Genomic DNA, 20,542 nt, shown 5'->3' on the forward strand with positions numbered 1-20,542 from the left:
CACATTACATTCATTTTGAATCTTTTTTTTATTAACATTAATTTACCCTCTGTTTCATCCACGGTAATTGCAGGGCTTTTCAAACTAAGCTACAGTATTTGTAAATGTTTGAATTCATACAAGAATAAAAAAGACAAACACTTAACTTGCTTTGAAAAACTTAAAAATTGATAAAAAAAAAGTAATTTAGTCTACAGTAATGTACACATTAAATTGATATTAAACATTCCTAGGAAATACCTTAAAAAAACTAAGCACCAAGTATATAGGTTGGTCAAATTTTTTTTAAAGCATTTTATCCACCAATGACTTTGCCTTGTTATTCTGTGAGATCACATCTATATTGATATGGACAAAGAAAATTACAAAATATTGATGTGGATGAATCTGGAATTTCTTTTCACTTATGTCATTTATGTCATTTTTTATTAAAAAAAAAAGAACCAGAATATTTTCTTCTCATGTTTCTCTTGAAAAGCAAAGTTCTTGAATTTTTAAAAATTAACCAATTCAGTTATTGTCAAAGTGATGTACATTACAGAGGAGTTATAGTTTCTTATCAAACTTGTTACCTCCTCCCTCATTGACTTTTGAACAAAGAAAACATGAGAACATTCATCAGGATAAAATATTAATAATCTACTTCCCCCTAAATTCCTTCTGGTATTAGTTTTATTATTAGTCATCACAGTGAGAGATTTCAAGACAAAATTAAATACAATTGTAGTGGAATTGAAAAGTCCATAAACAAAGGTGAGCTGTTTTCAAAGGTCTTCTTGAAACTTTCACATTTTTATATACATGAAGCTTACAGAAAGCATCCAGTTAATAGCGACATCCTATGAAATGTTTCATATTTCACTAATGACAATGTTTATAGCAAGTGGAATATTCTGAGCTGATTTAATGGAAAATGCCATATTGTACTGTGCCCATTATACACTGTAAACGCTGGGTTAGGGAAATATGTTCTTCATATCACTGTCTATGCAAATAATGTCTCTTAGAATTATGCATTCTACAAGCTGTGTAGATGTGTATATGTCAGTATATGCACATATATCAGTACAGGCAATATTTTAGGCAAACATGGTTGAACCAATACACTGTCTTTTTCCTGAATAATAATGAAAAGGTATAAAAGAATTCATTTCTCAAACAGACGCCATGGGCTATCATCAAGAAAATGTCTAATGTTATTCCTGACTCTCTGTAGACTAAGACAGTACAATGAATAACAGCATAGAAATAGTGAGTTAGAGAAAATGGACCTGTAAATTGCATGCAACAATAAACAAACTTGCACCAAATGCTCCCACTGTCCAAATGCAAAGTGTTGAGCTAACCCTTATATTGAATCAGTTCTCCACACTTTTCTCGTTTCCTATTTCTAGTCTACGTTCAAAACATGAACATGTTATTTTACTTCTCAGTCTTTCTTCTGCCTTTCTTATAATGGGCTAACTTCATGCTAACAATTGAAGAGTAGTTATAGTAACTCACTGCTTCTACTCATTGCTTCATAACAAATTACACAAATAAAATAGCTATGAAAGAAAAAGTATAGAAACACATAAGTGCAAGTGGAGAACATTTTATAAATTTTATATCCAAGGAATCAGAAGACGAGATTATAATTATTTAGGAGAAATGCTTTCTAAATAAGATTTATTAATGTTAATAATAGCATTTATTAGTGTTAAAGTAAGCATTACAATGCATTATTCTCTTAAATACATATATTTGATAAACAATGTAGCTAGGTAAAAGCATATATTTTTATAACATGACTATATGTCCATATGAAAATTATGACAAGAAATATACTCACTACCTTACATATGCAACTATAACCCCCCTATACATCACCTTGACAATAAAATTAAATTTAAAAAAAGTAAATCCAAACCATTTCCTTTTATGGATATTTGTATATGTGTTGAACACTCAATATTCGCTCCTAATAGCAAGACATGGGGAAAATCTGTAGATAGATAAGGAGAGAGAGAGAGAGAGAGAGAGAGAGAGAGGGCAAGAGACAGAGAGGGAAGAATGTGGGAGGGGATGCGCTCATGCGCACATGTGCACAACGAGCCAGAGTCTAGGTACTGTCCATGACTATTTTGCTCAAGGCTACCACTCTACCATTTGACCCACAGTTCCGTGTGTGTGTGTGTGTGTGTGTGATTAATTAGACATAAAAGTCTCACAGATTTTTCTGCCCTAGCTGGTTATAAACCAAGATCCTGAGATTTCAAGATTTTGATTAGTTAGTATTACAGGAATGAACTACAAGCACCAAACTAAAATAATATTTTTATGCATACCTAACCATAGTATTTTATGTAGCTCTTTAAAATGATGCTGGTTACAAAAATATCAACCATCATTTAAGAGAATGTGAGAAATGAGTATGGAAAACAAAATGTGGATGTACTTGACCAACTCAATCTAAATGAAATGTTCGATACAAGATGATAATTGGCTTTTTCTCCAGCTCAATGGAAATTAGAAATAGAAGTGTCCTGTTTCACACTCTAGCATGAAGGATATAGACTGGATTCAAGAAATAGATTTCTGACAGTAAATTAAAATAATTCACTCTCATATTTGAAGACATTTAGAAAATGAATAGAATCTTATCTCTCCCAATAGATTTGGCCCAGCTTAGGAGATGGTTTGATGACATGTGTAAGCCCCTCCCTCTCCCATATTGAGAATATTACCTACTTAGTACCTTAAAGAGACAGTATGCTAAAGAAAAGAAAGAAAAAATGGAATTTCAAATCAACCTATATTTCAGTACTTTTCATATTATCTCTTGGAAGTTACGATTATATTGTAATTGCACTTGAAGTTGTAAAATTATATACTCTAAACCAGATAAGATTAGTAGTATAAATTCTGATTTTAAAATCTTCTCTTTATCATCACAGAAGCAAATTTAATAATTACATAGGCATTCTGAAATGAGACTACCTAGGAACTATATTATACTATACCTAATTCTGTAGACCTAATTAGCATTACTGTATTTTCTCTGTATACTTTGTCTTTATTCGCATTTTCTAGCAGCTAAAAACAGAACTTAAGTAACTGAACAATTATCTAAAACCAAAGAGTTCCTCAGGGAAGAATGTATTTTACCTGATTTGTTAGACACCCAAATAATTGCTTCTGAAGACACATGGCTTCTATTTCCAACCACAATTGTTAATGGAATTTGCCACAGGTAACTGCAAAATAAAAAAAATAAAAAAAGAGAAGCTTTAAGAATACAAGTAGCTCAGTCAGGACAAAAGCAAAAACAAGCATTTCCTACTTATGATTTTTCTTTGTGATCTCTATTCCTCTGTTCCATAAAATGCAAGTAAATAAATAAATGAGAGAGTTATAAAAGAAAGGAATAAGTCAATAAGGTGATGTTACTTTATCAATTAAGAAAACAATATGTAATAAATATCAGTGCAAAAGAAATTTGGACTTCAGAAATAAAAATTAACTGGAATCTGTAAATCTGAAACACACCACTTATTAGCCAATGTTTAAAAACTACTATTTTTTTCTGTTTTAAATTGATATTCACTTCAGTGGTTTCATATATTTGCATTTCAACATTGCCTTTCTTCTTTGCTTCTTGTTTAACATTGAGATTCCATCTCACCTAAGTAAGAATGTCCTATATCAAGAAAACTAACAATAACAAATGTTGGAGGGGATGTGGCCAAAAGGGAAACCTACTTCATTGTTGGTGGGAATGTAAACTGGTTCAGCCACTCTGGAAAGCTGTATGGAGATTCCTCAGAAGGCTAAACATAGAGCTCCCATATGACCCAGCAGCCCCACATTTGGGCATCTACCCAAAAGACCACAAACGAGAACACACTAAAGCCACCAGCACAACAATGTTCATCGCAGCGCAATTTGTCATAGCTAGAATATGGAACCAACCCAGATGCCCCTCAGTAGACGAATGGATCAGGAAAATGTGATACACATACACAATGGAATTTTATGCCTCTATCAAAAAGAATGACATTGCCCCATTCGTAAGAAAATGGAAGGACTTGGAAAAAGTTATTCTAAGTTAAGTGAGCCAGACCCAAAGAAACATGGACTCTATGGTCTCCCTCATAGGGAATAATTAGCACAGGTTTAGGCAAGTCACAGCAGAGGATCACAAGAGCCCAAGAGCTATACCCTTATGAACACATAAGAGAATGCTAAGTGAAATGAACTCCAGGTTATGGAAACGATTGTTTTATCATTGTTGTAACTACTTTCAACGTGCTATGTGTAACCGTAGCTTCTATTATTGATGATGTTCTTGTATCCCCTTCCTGTGGTTGTACCTACACTATCTCTGTATCTTATCTGAGTACATTGGAAACTGTGTATACTGGTATTAGAACTAGGAAACTGAAAGAGAATACTAAAATCGAGAGATACAGGGTAAAAAAGACAAACAACTCCAAACGCAACACTTGCAAAACTGTTTGGTGTAAATGAACTGAAAAACTCTTGGGGGGGGGAAAGGGATAGGGGGAGGGGGAGGGGGGACTGAGGGAGGAGGTAACTAACAGTAAAAGAAATGTATCCAGTGCCTAATGTATGAAACTGTAACCTCTCTGTACATCAGTTTGAAAATTAAAATTAAAAAAACAATTCTGAGGGACAATATTAATATGTTTTACAAGGAGATTAATTGGCATACCTTCCTTTGCTCAAGAAAGAATAAAGAGAAACATGAATCAATATGAATACCAAGAAAATGGGATATGTTAATGCTCTGTTTTCTGACATGAAATTTCCAAATAGATGTGTCAAAGCACCTACCAACATCCAGGGTCAGTTACAAAGTCCCAGCTATTAAATAGAAGCTTTTCCTATCATGTGCCTCATGGGCTAAACTTGAGGTCTAGACTTACACGTGAAGTACTATCAATTTAATCTCAGATTCATACGCATACATATGCTGCATGCTTCACAATAAATCTAACAATGATATTTTGTTTCTTTCCTTGAAATAAAGACAGATCACATGGATCTCTCATTGTACTACTAGCAACAGGTAAAGCCAACATTTCCACCACAAGAAAAATATTGTTATACAAGAGAAGGAAGAGATCCTTTATGAGCTCAATCACTCATGAAAATGCATGTTGAATTAAATTTTTCAGAGTACCATGCTTGTGATAATAAGCTACATGATAAACATGGCTAGGTGAGGCAGGTGAGAGTCCCCCAAATGAATCTCTTGCAGGGAGTCGAATGGAAGATTACTTAATCAACATTATTTACGTTTTGGAAAGATGAAATAATATGTTTAAGATTCTAAATTTTTGAGTTAAATCTATACTTAGCGACAGAAACATTTTGCAGTGTCAATTACATGAAAACACTATATTGTACTATGATCCACTCCACAAACTGATCAGAAAATTATTTAAAGTAGTTGAACCTGAACTTATTATTTAGTTGGTGGAAAATCTCTCTGGAAGTGCTTTAACAAATAATATGAAGCCTCTAACATAGGAACAACCCTATGTCATTTTTATTGATGGATTTACTTTGAGAAAGGCTCAAAGTTTCCTAAAGGAAATGAACATTTTCGTTAATGAAACATTTTTGGCTAATTGGAATAATTAGGCAACAATGCCTGCAGTTTGAGTCTGATTTGCCATTTATACCTGGAATTAGAAGAAATCTTTGGTGACTGTTTTCATACAAGTATGTGTATGCACTTATCATTTGAACACATACGCAGGTAGGGCTTGTTGTGTCATATGGCACGAATGTATTTTTAATTGGTAATAGACTACCAAAACATCTTGGGAAAAAGGGAAGAAAGAAAGCACTTCATGAACTATTGAATATGACTCAAATCAGCTCAAGTAAAGTAGGGAGCAAATAGGAATGAATCAATGTATGTCAAATAAACGTTAACTTTATGAATTTAACTTTAACATGTATGTCTTCCATATTGAACTGAGTTAACCAAATATGAAGCCAAATAAGCAATACATGAAATTATAAATGTGTGAAAATATTTTTAAATATTTTATTTTATTGTAAAGGTGATTGCATAGGGAGGTTACAGTTACGTAAGTAAGGTAATGAATGAATTTTTCTTGTTTAACAGTGTTACCTCCTCCCTTGTTTTGCCCACTTTCTCTCCTTCTGAACTCCCCTCTCCCCCAAAGTTTTAAAATTCAAACATATATACAAGACACAGGGTACCAAAATAAGAAATCAGTAACAAGAGGTGATAAAGAAAAGGGAAAAAATGAAAGAAAAATGAAATAACTTCATACAGTACTTTTAGAAATAACCTCATGTTTCCATAACTTCGAGTTCATTTCCATTAGCTTAATTTTATATGGTCATATGTACACAGATATTGAGCTATTGTGATCCTCTCCTAGAACTATCCTAGATATATGCTAATTCTTACAAATGAAGGAAACCATGGAGCCTATGTTTCTTTGGATCTGGCTTACTTCATTTAATATGATTTTTTTTCCAAAGCTTTCCATTTTCTTATGAATGGGTGATGCCATTCTTTCTGAGGAAAGCATAGAACTCCATTTTGCATACCACATCTTCTTGATCCATTCATTATTGAGGGGCATCTCAGTTGATTCCATATCTTAGCTGTAGTAAATAATGCTGCAATGAACGTGGTTGTGCTGGTAGCTTTAGTGTGGCCTTGTCTTTGGTCATTTGGGTAAATGCACAGGAGTGGGATTACTGAAACATAGGGGAGCTCTATGTTAAGTCTTCTGAGGAACCTCCACACTGCTTTCCAGAGTGTTTGAACCAGTTTACATCCCCACCAATAGTGTAAGGAGTAACTTTTTTCTTTCAAAAAAAATTTTGTGAAACACCATTTATCCTTAAAACAGATAAGTTTGCAGATACTTGAACTGTGTTTGTCTATATAACTAGATATGATAAAGTTAATATTCTTCACTAATAGTTTTAATTTCAACATATCTAATATAAGGGGAAAGTAATCTATATACCCCAATTGCATATTTTTAGAGTGACTACTACACAGAAGATCTTAGGGCAGACATTTCATCACACAGTTGTTTAGACGAATAAATAAAGGTAACTATTATAAATGTTGTGGACACAAAGAGTGAGATGTTTTGTAAAACTCTTAAAATAGAAAAATACATATTTTCCTGAGAATATTTTTTCACTTCATTCTATATAGGTTCACACAGATACACACAAAATTTATATATTGTTAAATAGACAAACTAAAGTTAGAAATTACCAAGCATATTTGAAAATTGTATTTAATTATAAAGTACTGTGATTTATGTACATTTTCTATTTCCCATGTCTTTCAAGCAACACAGGCTCAATTGATTCTTTCATTTTAAAATCAAAGAAAACATGGTAATTGTTTTAATGTCTTGCCTTGTTAAAAGATTAGAGGGCATGAGACAGTTGAGTGACACACCCTATATGATATTCTGTATAGAAATTTAAGATTTGGTTGGGTTTGTTGGTGGGGGGGAAAAGACAAGAAAAAAGAACTTGTGAATTTATTTGTATTCTTGCTGCTAGAATGTTAGTTACTCCCTTCTATGCATTGAAAAAGTTTTTTAAGTTGCATTTTTAAAGACTCTCCAAGTATTTTTTGTCTTTACTAGTCCCCAAGATGACCTCTCTTTATCAACAGTTGGCCTTTTTTCAGCAAAGCAACATTTATTCTAATGATTATATTAAAATAAATAAATAGGTACATATTTTAGCTGAAATGGAAATTTTAAAAAACCACAACAACATTAGCAAAGGATTATAGTAGCCTGTGAAAACTGTTTACAGATTGCTGCCATCACCCTAGAAGAGAAGAAAAGCATGATTGTGCAGACAAATATAATTCCCAGTAGCAGAGGGCCAGGAGGCACATTCTGGTATATGAGGAGATTACATAACATTGCAATGAGTTAACTTTATTTAAAAATAAAAAAATAAAAAGCTAGACTCACAGCTTCCTAAGTACAAAAACTGTGGCAGAAATTTTCAGTCACACATAGACTAACCATGAAATTATTCGTTATGTAAAGACTTCTCCTTTCCACACCATAATCCAACTATTACACACAAAAATAATACAATTCCTAGATATAGTAAAATGTTAATGTTCTGCAAATAATGTAATTATATCCCAGTGTCTCTTAGCAAAATGAAAACAAAGAATTAATTGTTCTGGCTCAGAAAACACCCGCAACTTGTAGGATTTCATGCATAGACTGGCCAGAGGTCTTACTACATCAACTGTTTACTTATTCTATTAAAGAGCTACACAGATTACAGAAAAGGGAAGAGAGAATTAGTGTTAAAACTGTGACTGAAACGTCACAGTGATCAATAACATAAAATTAGAATACAACATTTCAACCACAAGTTCTATTATCTTAAAATAGGTAGAAAATCTTTGTTGGGACTTAATGGTGTGACCTGCATTGCCTTCTTGTTAATATTTTATATGATAAGTTCCTAGAGTTCAAAAACATCCATATGGTTTTACAGTTCCAGCAAATATGAAACTCTCTAGATGACTGCACGTGCTTCTATAGCAAGGGAAGTCTATTTTTCTTTAAAGGACAACACTTAGGACTTGTACATCTGATGTATATTATATATTGGCAAAGTGATTTTTTTCAGAATATATTGTGTTATCTTTCTGTTTAGAGGTACAAGTAATGCTTATGTCAAATTGAGCATGCTTAGATGACTGGCCTAGCTCTAACTTGGACATATTCGTTTTTATGTGCTTCCTGGCAAGGTCAAGGCTGATGCCTGAGTATGTTTATCTTGGAACCAGGAGTGAAGACTGAAAAGCATTTTCCACCTATAGGATTCAGGCATTATATCATTCAGACCCAGAAGTGTGATGATAGTGTGGCAGGCTGACCCCATACGCCAAGAGTTGAAAAAAGCACATCGTATTAGAGTACATACCTACATGTAGAAGGGAATTTAAGACACTGCCATGGAATTCTAAACTAGTTTCCAAAGGTAGTCACCAGAAAACAATGACCTTCTCAGTCATTTCTCTCTATAACCCAACAGCAACTGGCTGATTTGGAAATTATTTCTCTTCGTCTTAGGAATGGCAAAGTAAACAGTATGTTCTAGATCTCCTAGATAATGGTGGTTGATAAAGTTTATGATGAGAAAGTGCTTTAAAAACCTACTCTAAATATGTCCTTCAATTGATTAATTTTATTCTCTCTCATCCTACTATCCTCCTCCAATCTCATGCTAGCAAATCTTAGAAGAAATGAAGCTCACTGATATATGTGTTGCTGTCTTTCTTTTGCTCTGCCTTTAAAAATAAAGACAAAAAAGAAAAGAGAAAAAAGATGGCAAAAATAGAAAGCACAAAAATGAAGAGAAAGAAACCAGTCACGATTATCAGTAATTATAGATTCTATTATTTGCTATCTGGTTAGCGATTTAAAATCTTATAATAAGAAAAAGAGAAGGTGGCATTGATACATAGTTTGTGCCAGGTGCCATATCTATCTTAAGTTTCATTAAGACTGAGACATTATTAGAATTGTGTTGGTATTAATTAGTCTTCCAGAGCTTTAGTTTGGGTCTCATTTGTGTCATAAATCTCACCCTTTATTCCATTCTATGTAATTCACTGTCAAACATTCTAGAATTCCTGAATTTTGCTCAAGAAACATTTACGGAGAAAAATGGAAAGACATAGAATACTTTAACACATAATTTTGATCATTTAAAATTTGTCTTCTGAAATAATGACACACCAAGTTAATATATACAGGTAAAATGAGTAAAAGAAAAACAAAATAAAACCAGCACATGACAACAAACAAAACTGTATTTCACTCACAATATTTTAGAATTATGCTATCAATGCTTTTTAGGACACATAAATTATGAAGTGAATATTAAAGTATCAACTTCCCATTTAAAAAAAAAGAATAGGATACCTGTTATTTTGATGTTCAGGTGCTTTAATTTTAGCGCCAATGTCATAAATAAAATGTTGTTGGGTAATTGTTATTCTGTGTTCTGTTGTTGTGTTTCCCAAGATGGTGATTACAGGATAGCCCATCTGCAATGTCCACTGATCCATCACTTCCTGGATATTTACATATTTTCCATTTCTCCTTAAGGCCTTTACAACCAGAATTACATAAATGAGTTTTATAAGAATTTAATGTAGACATAATTAACATTTTCAGTCTTACCTTTATATTTCACCTCAAAAATGAGAACCGTAAAACCAGTGAAGCTAAGGTGACAAGCTACCAAATTAATCTTCTTGCCTTAAGTTATGCTTCATCAATGTATGCATAGAAGTTTTATTAACATTAAAGGTTTTGCATAGTAGAGAATGAAACATTTTATTATTGCAACATGTTATTTGTAGCAAAAGTTAGTATGCTAAGGTTATATACTCACACACAGAAAAAAAAATCCCTTAAAACATTAATATTTTAACACCAATCTCTGACACAACTTTAGAATTACATTTTAGAAATAATGTCAGGGCACCAGTGGCTCATGTCAGTAATCCTAGTTACTCAGGAGGCTGAGATCTGAGGATTTAGGTTCAATGCAGACAAAGCTGAGAGACTCTTAACCCAATTAAACAGTAAAAAGCTACACGTGGTGGTATGTCTCCAGTAACAAAACAACCTTGAGCAAAACAGCTAAGGGAAAGCATGTACCTCTGAATTCTAGTCCCAATACCAGCACTAAGAAGCAATTACATTTTAGAAATATTGTCTTTTTAAAAAGTAGTACAAGGGACAAGGTAACAAACAGTACAAGAAATGTATCCAATGCCTAACGTATGAAACTGTAACCTCTCTGAACATCAGCTTGATAATAAAAATTTGAAAAAAAAAAGTAGTACAAGGTATCATTTTTACCATTTAGAACCCACTATTTTACTATATCAACGATAAATCAAGAAAGCAATATGAAGAAAAGAAGAAATACAAAAGTAAAGATAAACTGTCAGCATCAATAAAAGTTAATAATGTTTCATGAGTTCAATTCAAATGTTCTAGAAGACATTTTGATATTTCAGCATCCTATACATTACCTCTGATAATGTATTCCAGAGATCATTTCTGGCCGCATTGCCATACTTATGAATGGTTAAATAATCCTACAAGAATATAAAATTGTAATTACAATTCAAAGGTTAAGCAATTACCAGTAAACACATTTATTTCTCAATTCAATTAACCATTCCCTGTGTTGGAATTGCATTAATACAAAGAGAAAGACATGCAAAATGATTTAAAATCTCATTTTAAAATATTCCAAAGAGATTTAGCAATAGTATATTTCCTAATTAAGTCATCCAACAATGGTAATCTATTATCAAGGACTTTCAGAGCTAACATCACTCCTTAGAGCTTTCTACAGTCAAAGATATCCTAATTGAGCTGGTTGACTTCCGTCCATTTTGAAGAAACTAATTTTGCGAGGAAATACATAGAACAGATTTCCCTATCACATTTTGTGTTAAATTGTTGAAAAAGAAATATTCTCTTTCAGGGAAAAAGAAATTCCTGGCTGATCCATGCTCAAGTGAAGGAGAATTAATTGTACTTCCTCTATAATCTGTCTCTAATTCCTTGATCTCTAATTTCACTGATTACAGAAATGATAGATTCACACATTATTATTTGATAAGAAAAAGGCATTCCAAAGACTGTTTAATATTTTTATGCTTAGTGTTTTCCATTTCTCATTTCTACTCTAAGTGGGTAAACTTACACATTCTGACTTCATAATTTATTTTAAGAAGTAGCAATCTGTCTAATCATCACTATGGTATTAAATGACATCTTGGTATTATTTCTTTCTGATTACCAATTGTAAAAATGAGTTGAAAACAGTGACTTGAGATATAAGGTGAAGAGTCCCTTGCTCATTTGAAATTATTTTTCCTGACAAATTGTAATAGATTAAAAAATCTTAATTTATATCAAGGTACTAAAACTGGAAAAGAAATGCTGACTCTTTCCAGTACTTTATATAGACTGAGGTGCTTTGGGGATAATTAGAGTCAGGGAAACAAATTTTCTGAAATACAAATCACAACATCTGTGACAGATTCAATTTCTGTCATCCATTCACAGTAAAGCAAAGAATGACTTCCATTTAGACACCTGGAAAAGTGATGTCCAATATCCACTGAGCACCACAAATTTATCAACATCATCAAGTGTTAGGAATACCTTTTATAACCAATCTGAATTCTAATTTGATTTTAACATGTCATGTAAAACTTGTTTGGAATATGCCCAGGATATAAACACACCGTTTCAGACTTAACTTCCAAAATTATCCTTCATGCTTTTTTAATACTTAAATGGGTGAAGCTAGAAATAATGAGATTTATAAAATATTAATTTGTATATTTTAGTAATGCTATCATGAAGAGTACAGGAGATACAGTGAGGCTAGAATTACAGAAATGGGGAAATGAAGAAACACTATGTGGTCCAACATTCAACAATAATTTGCTTCTCTATTAATAGCATTGACTTTTTCCAATATTGAAATCAGTATGACTGCTCAGTTTTCGACCCCAGTTCAGAATAAGGTTTACATGTCCACTTCAAGCAGACTGTAATGACAATTATCCAGGCTTAAGAGGCAACTCCAAACTGTGTGCCTCAGGATTCAGGAAAGAATTATTCTTGGAACCTCATCAGCTCCAAAGATTTTTATTAGCAGTCAATATACATCTATTGGTCTTTTCAAAGAATAGTTCTTTGGTTATTTCAGTATTTTTCTTTTGCACAAATGCATTCATATATTGAGTGAATGCAATTTTGTCTTGCAGAATCACAAAAATGAATTTAAAGGATGTTGTAAATGGTTTCAAGAATGAGTCATTCATTTATTCATTCTGTGTAAAGTGAGGTCTGTTGTTGAAGTCTTAGTACAGTAACTATTTGGCAAGATGAAGTCAAACATATCTATGTGATGAACAGGTTTTAACTTCTTTTCAAACCTACAAGTGAGCAGATAGAGAAATGTTCGAACACTGAATAAGAAACAAGAATCTATGTTTACGTTTGTATATATGAAAATCAATCAGCAGTAGTTTTGATATTGCAATATAACACTGAGTAACTTAAAATGTGTTGTAAGTTTTCTATACTAGATATTCTAGAAACAGTAAACTTACTGAAAAGATAAAAAGCACCAATGACTGTTAGAATATTTTTAAGGAATATAAGAATAACAGGAAAATGAAAATTTTAAATTACATTAAACAAGAGAATGTCATTATACATCTACCTATGGGGGCATGGTAGCAGAATAGAAAGTACAGAAATCAGAGTCTGGTTGTCTGGAGTTAAAGCTATTGTCCAACACTAACTGGCTATATAATAATTGGCCAGGCTACATGTGATCTTTTAGTTCTTTGTGTCTATTTTCACATCTATGAGTTGAGAACTATAAAAAGCATTATTATATGAAAATGTTATGAGAATTACATATATTGTACACATACATAAGAATGTATATAAAAATAAATAAGTCTACAGAAGCCAGACATTAGTGGCTCATCCTAGTTACTCAGGAGTCTGAACTCTGAGGATCGCAGTCCAAAGCCAACCTGAGCAGGAAAGTCCATGAGACTCTTATATCTGATTAACCCCAAGAAAACCAGAAGCACTAGACTTCAACTGAATTTCTCAGGGGCAGTGCCCAGGCCCAGAGTTCAAGCCCAATAACTGAGAAAAATAAAAGGAAAGAAAAAAGGAGAATTCTACAGACTTCATCTCCTATAATGATTTAATACGCTCAGGCTATTGAAAACCCCATGTAACAGGAAAGAAAATATCATTAACAGTAAATAGATATGACATATGAAAGGAAAACAAATTATTTGCCTGCCTTTTATTGGGGTATTAGTTTCTTTATATTTTTCATCAGTCCAAATCAGCATGCTGTTATGTAGTAAATACCATTCTCATTCAGTATCAGACCACTAGACTCTAGAGGCTCTAGTCTATATCCAACCCCCAAACCAACTCACACAACTGCTTACCCCAACCTAATACCAAAGAGATATGATACACATAAACAAAAATCACATTTAAGGGATGGACATGTAGCTTAGAGGTAGAGTACTTGCTTAACACCTGATTTGAGTCCACAGCACCACACAAACCTACCCACAAAAAAATAACATTTAAAATTGAAGGCCTCCCAGGCCCCCTAATGTTAATTCTTTTTAGTAGACCACCCCTAATGACAACATTTCCTCCCACCCGCAGTATCATCATAAATCCCCCTTTGCCACCACATTCAAATAATGATTTATGGTCTAATTTCATATTCCTCAAAGAGTCTTCCTTTATGACAACCATTGTTTCACATCTTAAACCTGAATGACTGCAACTGTCACCATTTCCGTTCCAGCCATTTCCAATCTCCTCTCTTCATGAGGCCAGAATACTTTCAATCAGATGCACACATGAATTACTACTATTCTCAGAAAATAATTCAAACACCTTAGTAAACATTAAAATGCCCATTATGGTCTTGCCCCTTTCCACCTCTCCAATCCCATGTGAACTCATTGTTCTCTGCCTCAAATGAGCCACTTTCAGCTCTAGCCGCATATCTAGTATGTTTGTTCTAGTTCTCTGCACTTAACATTCTCCAAATATTTTTTCTCCTTTTGCTACTTAAGTTCAATTCCTTCTTCAGTACTCAATTTTAATGCATTCACATCAGGAATTCTTCTGTTGTCATTCCAATCTATTCATTTGAAGTTAAACATATATCATTCAGCCATTGCATTATATAAGAACATTTTTCATATGGTGCTGCCAGTCTGTGTTTACTAATCTGACTTCTCCCATTGTGTATCAGCTCCAAAAGAGTAAGGAACATGTAACTCCTGTTTACCTCCCCATGCCCAGTATAGTGCACAGTAGATGTTCAATATATGTATGTGATTTGTCATTGCATTTGGCAGTATGCGTTCCTCTGGCCAATAATGAAGCAGACAAACATGTTTCTATTCATCATCACCCAAAAGTGCCTTATTTAGATACAATTCAATATTGTGGTGCATATTTGTCAGATATATAACTTGTATCTATCTAGACAATATCCTTGATGCCATTAAGAGATTGTGAGCTATTGCATAAGAGACAATTTTATTTCCTTTACTAACAAGTGACATGGATCATAACACTTTGTGTATAAAACCCTATGAAACTAATAAAGTCAAAGGGAAAAATAAGACTAAGCTGAAGAAATTTTATCTTTCAAGATTTACTTGGACATAATTTTGGAATAGTTTATCTCCTCTTGATGAGTCAGTCAGAATGCCAGGACAGATATTTGGCCCCTTACAAGCCTTATTCCATGGGACACAAAGTGTGGGTCCAATACAAACTAACAGCTTTGGAAAACTTCAACTACTCAACTAATCTCCCCCAGAATTATTAATGTGTGCCCACCTTTATTCATGTTTTCATCCTCAGATGTGTGGCTAGATGGCAGCAATGATCCCAAGCATCACACTCAGACATGCCTTGTATGTAGTGAAAACACAAAATTTCTTCATAAGACTCTTTCAGGAAACTTTCCCCACAAACACTGTAACAAACTCATTCCTTAGAATTTTCAGTGATCAAATTTGCATCACGTGCCCTGGTGGTTCACATCTGTAATCCTAGCTTCTCTGGGGGTTTAGATCTGAGGGTGTCATGGTTCAAAACTACCCTGTGAGGCTCTTAACTCCAATTATGCACCAACAAACTATAAATAGAGCTGTGGCTCAATGGGTAAAACACCAACCTTAATCAAAAAATACTAAGGGGCAGTGTCCAGACCCTGAGTTTAAGCCTTAGTACTGGCAAAAACAAAATGTATCCTACATTACAGCAAAAGCCCTTTGCTGCAGCTAAAAGGGGCATTGTTTTAGAAATTCCAGAAAAAATTCAACGTTCTCAAAAGGGTTTATCTCTCCCAGAGAGGTCAAAAACTTGAAGGAAATCAGAATCGAGTGAATAATAAAGAAGAGGAGACTATCTCTGGGCAGAGCACCAATGTTTCTCTGAAGAGATGGGAATTCAGGTCTGGAGATTCAGATGGAGATTTCAGTGGATGTGCTCCACTTGAGAGATGAGTTTGGAAAATACTAGGTAAATTCAAACATTGATTCCCCTCCCAACCCCCAAGTGACAAGAGGACTGAAGCAAAGTTTTGAAATACTGTTGCTTTCTATAAAAAATAATTACACCTCCAAAGATAGCTAGTGAACATGTATCATGTTTTGGCTTTTCCACATTTAGTCATCATTCTTCTATAAGGGCTCTCACTATGGAAATAAAAGTGGCAGAGCACTAAGTATTTCTTCTCTGCTTTGCACAGGAATATATTCTGCCTCCCATCTCCCATCCCAACATATGTGCTTCATGTTAGGGGCATGAATTCTAAAGGAATAATGAATAAAGAAAGTAAAAGAAGTACAACTAGTGGGAAGAGTAAGCCCTATGACAGTGGTACTGAAGGTCTAGAGCCACACGAATGGCAAGAATGAGCCTGCTGTACTCGCCATGTCCTTGTGTCTTGATTTTTATGCAATCTTGTGCTCTCTGGTTTCAAAGCTTAATTCTTCAGCTTTCTACAGGATTCTGTGGGCTGCATTTTATCCTTCCAGTAAATTCCTATCTACTTAAATCACCTATGATGTATTTCTGTTCTGATCATCCCAAATTCCAACTGAACGAACTGCATAGAGTAATATAAAACAAACAAGCAGAGTCTTTCGTAATCCTCTTGGTGATTCCCAGAAATATAAAATTATATCTTACTCAACTTATACAAAATGAACCACTTTTGTGCCATATTAAGTTCTGGTTGTGTTATGGTCTTTATGTGTTATAGTCTGTATGGGAAATAGGATACATACTTTCAAAAAATGCATAAAGTTAGGAAAATATTAGACTCAAGTGGAATGCAGAAACTTTCCAGAAATGAGGGAATATGTAGTAAGACACTTGAAAATTCAAGTATGTGAAATTTGTATCTAGTAGTGGCTTTACAATGGAGAAACACAGCTCCGAACTTAACTGTTTGCCCGATGATGTGTTCTTAGAGGAAGATGATCTTAAAAGGACATAAGAACCACAGGAACAGGAGAAAAGAGCCCAATCACTGCAATGTTGCCTGTGAGTTAGTTAAACTTATTCAAAGGTGGGCCCATGCGCTTCTGGTACACTGACCTTGAGAGACAGAAGCACACAGACAAAAATAGGCACAGAAAACCAATGAAAGCAAAGGAAGTTTTACTGTAAACTAAGATATTATTCTGTTTAATAGCTAAAGACAAGTTGGAAATTATTACACAGAATGAGCAAAAAGGTATTGAGAAAGATTTACAGAAAAATAAAAGAAATATATAAATATATATGCATATATATGCTTTACTTCTAACAGATAATAATTAAAGATAAAGAGGTATGAATGCTTTTTAAAACTTTTTTGTCAATAAACCAACTGTAAAACTCAGGGGATGGTGGGAACGGAACCAGGGAGGGGAGAAGGTGAGGTGAGAGAAAAATGAGGGGGAGGTAACGAGTTTGATAAGAAATGTACTCACTGACTTATGTAACTGTAACCCCCCTGTACATCATTTTGACAATAAAAAATGAAATAAATTTTAAAAATGCTAACTTTTTAAGAAGGAAAAAAAACTAACATGGGATCTAGGGGCATAACTAAACTTTTCCAGGTACAGCAGTTTCCAGCCACTCTACGAAGTGAATAAAACACAAAAACAAACAAAAGAAAAGCAAAAAGAAAAAGGAAAGGTGACATTTAAGAAAGAAAAAAAGATATTTAAAAAGATCTATACAAAACTTGTATATACCAATGTTTGCCTGTTATTTCACATCTGATTTTATGTATGTTTATTCTAAATTAAAATTTATCTTTAGAAGTGGCTTGCTTAGACATGGAAGCATTTGAGTTTTTCTCTAGGAACATAAAGACATTTTACATATTTTAAAAATCCATTACTCCATTTAATGAATGTAAATTTTGCAATTTTCAGTGTATTTTCCCTAAGAGGGTTGCTAAATATAGCAGAAAATCAAGAAAACTTTACATCAAAACAACCTGCCCAGCTTATGAAAGGGTTGTTTGCTTATTTATTTTAAATTAAACACAATGGCAATTCTCACACTACTTTAGTTTTCCAGTATGTCTTATGTGGTAATTACAGATTATGCATTAATACTATCACATTCAGAAGCATTACTACATTATTGCTTCTGCTACATTTGGACTCCACTGCAAAACAACCTGACAGGGTTCTACACCTGCCAGCAAAACACGGCAAATATAATAGTCTTCAAGTGTGTTCCAGAGCAGTTTAAAAAAAGTCCCCATCTCTCACTTGTGTTGCTAGCCTGAAATATTACCAAGACATAAAATGAATCTATTGTTAAAGCCCAGGTTTGTGAATTATTTCTTTTTAGAATGCCCTGATAAAGGACTTTGACCACTATAAGTTCACAAAATGGATAAATTATATTCTAGTTGGTAAAAATGCATTGCTGCTTATAAATCAAAATGACTACTATTGTAGGTGTGTGCCTGCAGTTTCTTACTTCCACCTCTTTCCTTACTCATCCCTAATATTGATGACCAATTGAGAAGGAAATATAACATAGTTGAGGAAAAAATAGAATACATATTCAGATAATATAAAATACATAGTCTGATATAGATAAGGGTATAGCTGATCCTTATCCGTTATATGATTTTGATGAGTGACTCATGAAATGGAGGCACTGTTGACATTAAAACAGTACAGCTACTAACCGTCAGGTGAGTAAAAAGACTTTGAAACTTTAATTACTAAACTCCAGAAACATATACTACCCTTACTACTTACATCAGTGTACATCATGATGTCAATTTGGCTGATATCTTTGTGGATGAGGACTGAGAACTCTTTACTGTATTTTCTAAGCAGCAAAAAAATAGTTCCTTAGGACTTCTCTTACATTAATGATCATGACATAAAGACAGCTTAAATACTAAACATGTCCAAAAATGTGGATAAGCTCTCTTATACCACTTTAAAATAATAATATTGTACTAAACTGGCCCATTTTCTTTTTACTGTTGTCTTTTCTAATGGTTCTTATTTTTAGTTCTCTGATGGTTCAACTCATTGAGTTGTTCTCAGTAATGGGGCTTGAACTAATAAGGCCCTAGTAATCTCACTTGTCTTTTTGTTTTATTTTATTTTTTTTGCATAAGGCTGGAACTCTGCCATTTCTGAATCAATTTTTTTTATTATTTAGAGAATACTTTATTAATTTCTGTACAATGCCAACTCAACACGGTAAACTGAGATACTTTTTCCAAAGTTGACAGCACACCTAAAGTTTCCAAAAATTCAAATTATATACATGTATATATATTTATATTTATATAAAAAGACCAATAATAGCAGCATGTTATGCATCAATAGCAGCAACAGCTTTTCCAGGTTCTACAGTCATCTGAATCAATTCTTAACCAACATCATCATTTCTTTCATAGCCCCTGTCCTTTAATTAAACTGGCTTGCCAAAAACACCAATCCTAACTGAATCTATGTATTTCTTCTTTTCCATACCTGTGCTTACAGATTAGTAAATCAAGGGAAATCATGCACACGGGACCCTTACCTTTTGTTGTACATCAGACAACCTTATAATCAGGCACTCAAAGCAGCCTGACAGTCCTTCCTACTCCTGTGTCCATACCACTCCACCTCCTGCACTCACCACACTTCCATTTAACTACTGCATTGTCTCGAAGAACACTGAAAACATCAAAATCACTAGAAAGGACTTTCCTTACATGTAAACTACTAGATTCCAAAATATTCTGGAAAGATGCCTCTACTTAAGGCTAATCCTTTAACCTTTTCAAAGATGAACACTCTCAAAACGATCTTCTGCTAAGCCAAACCAGTAAAGCCATCATTCAACTTGAAAATCAAAATGAAACAAAAAAACTCAAGAATCTTCTTATCCCCAGTCTCCTTCTGCAAATTTCTTTCGATTTTATCCTGCCTACCCTGGCTCCTTTCAGCCTTTATCTCTTGTGTCAGAGCTACAATTCATTGCATTGGCCATTTTAATATTCTTGAAACAAGCTTTTCTGTATGCCAGTAACAGATGACACCTTTGGTCTTCTGTCTTCCAACCCCAGATTCCACCTCTGACTCCTTCACAGGCCCTGCCCTGCCCTGCTCTCAGTTCCCAACTGTTACATCTTCATAGAACTTCATTTCCTGGTCCTCAACTGAGAAATCTGAGCCAGTCATGATGTACAGTAGTATACTGTTCTAGATAAAACTGAAGATCTTTCAAGAGTCTTGAAAGCACTCCTTCCCTCCCTCTCTCTCTTTCTCTTTCTCTTTCCTTCTCCCTCCCTTTATTCTTCCCTCTTTCACTTTCCCTTTCTCTTTCTCTTTCTCCCT

General features: G+C 33.8%; 1 protein-coding gene across 1 annotated transcript in view; it reads right to left on the reverse strand.

Annotated features, from left to right (window-relative positions):
• The window catches only part of Trhde (thyrotropin releasing hormone degrading enzyme), a 353,088-nt gene that overhangs the window by 72,959 nt on the left and 259,587 nt on the right, over positions 1 to 20,542 (reverse strand). The window contains exons 8-10 of the mRNA XM_048359329.1: positions 11,111 to 11,176; positions 9,987 to 10,174; positions 3,148 to 3,236 (exon numbers count right to left, since the gene is read on the reverse strand). Of these exons, the coding sequence (XP_048215286.1) occupies positions 3,148 to 3,236; positions 9,987 to 10,174; positions 11,111 to 11,176 (343 nt within the window). The remainder of the gene's footprint in view (positions 1 to 3,147; positions 3,237 to 9,986; positions 10,175 to 11,110; positions 11,177 to 20,542) is intronic.

The sequence above is a fragment of the Perognathus longimembris genome, chromosome 1 (genome assembly GCF_023159225.1).
Source record: "Perognathus longimembris pacificus isolate PPM17 chromosome 1, ASM2315922v1, whole genome shotgun sequence".
Taxonomy (NCBI): Eukaryota; Metazoa; Chordata; class Mammalia; order Rodentia; family Heteromyidae; genus Perognathus; species Perognathus longimembris.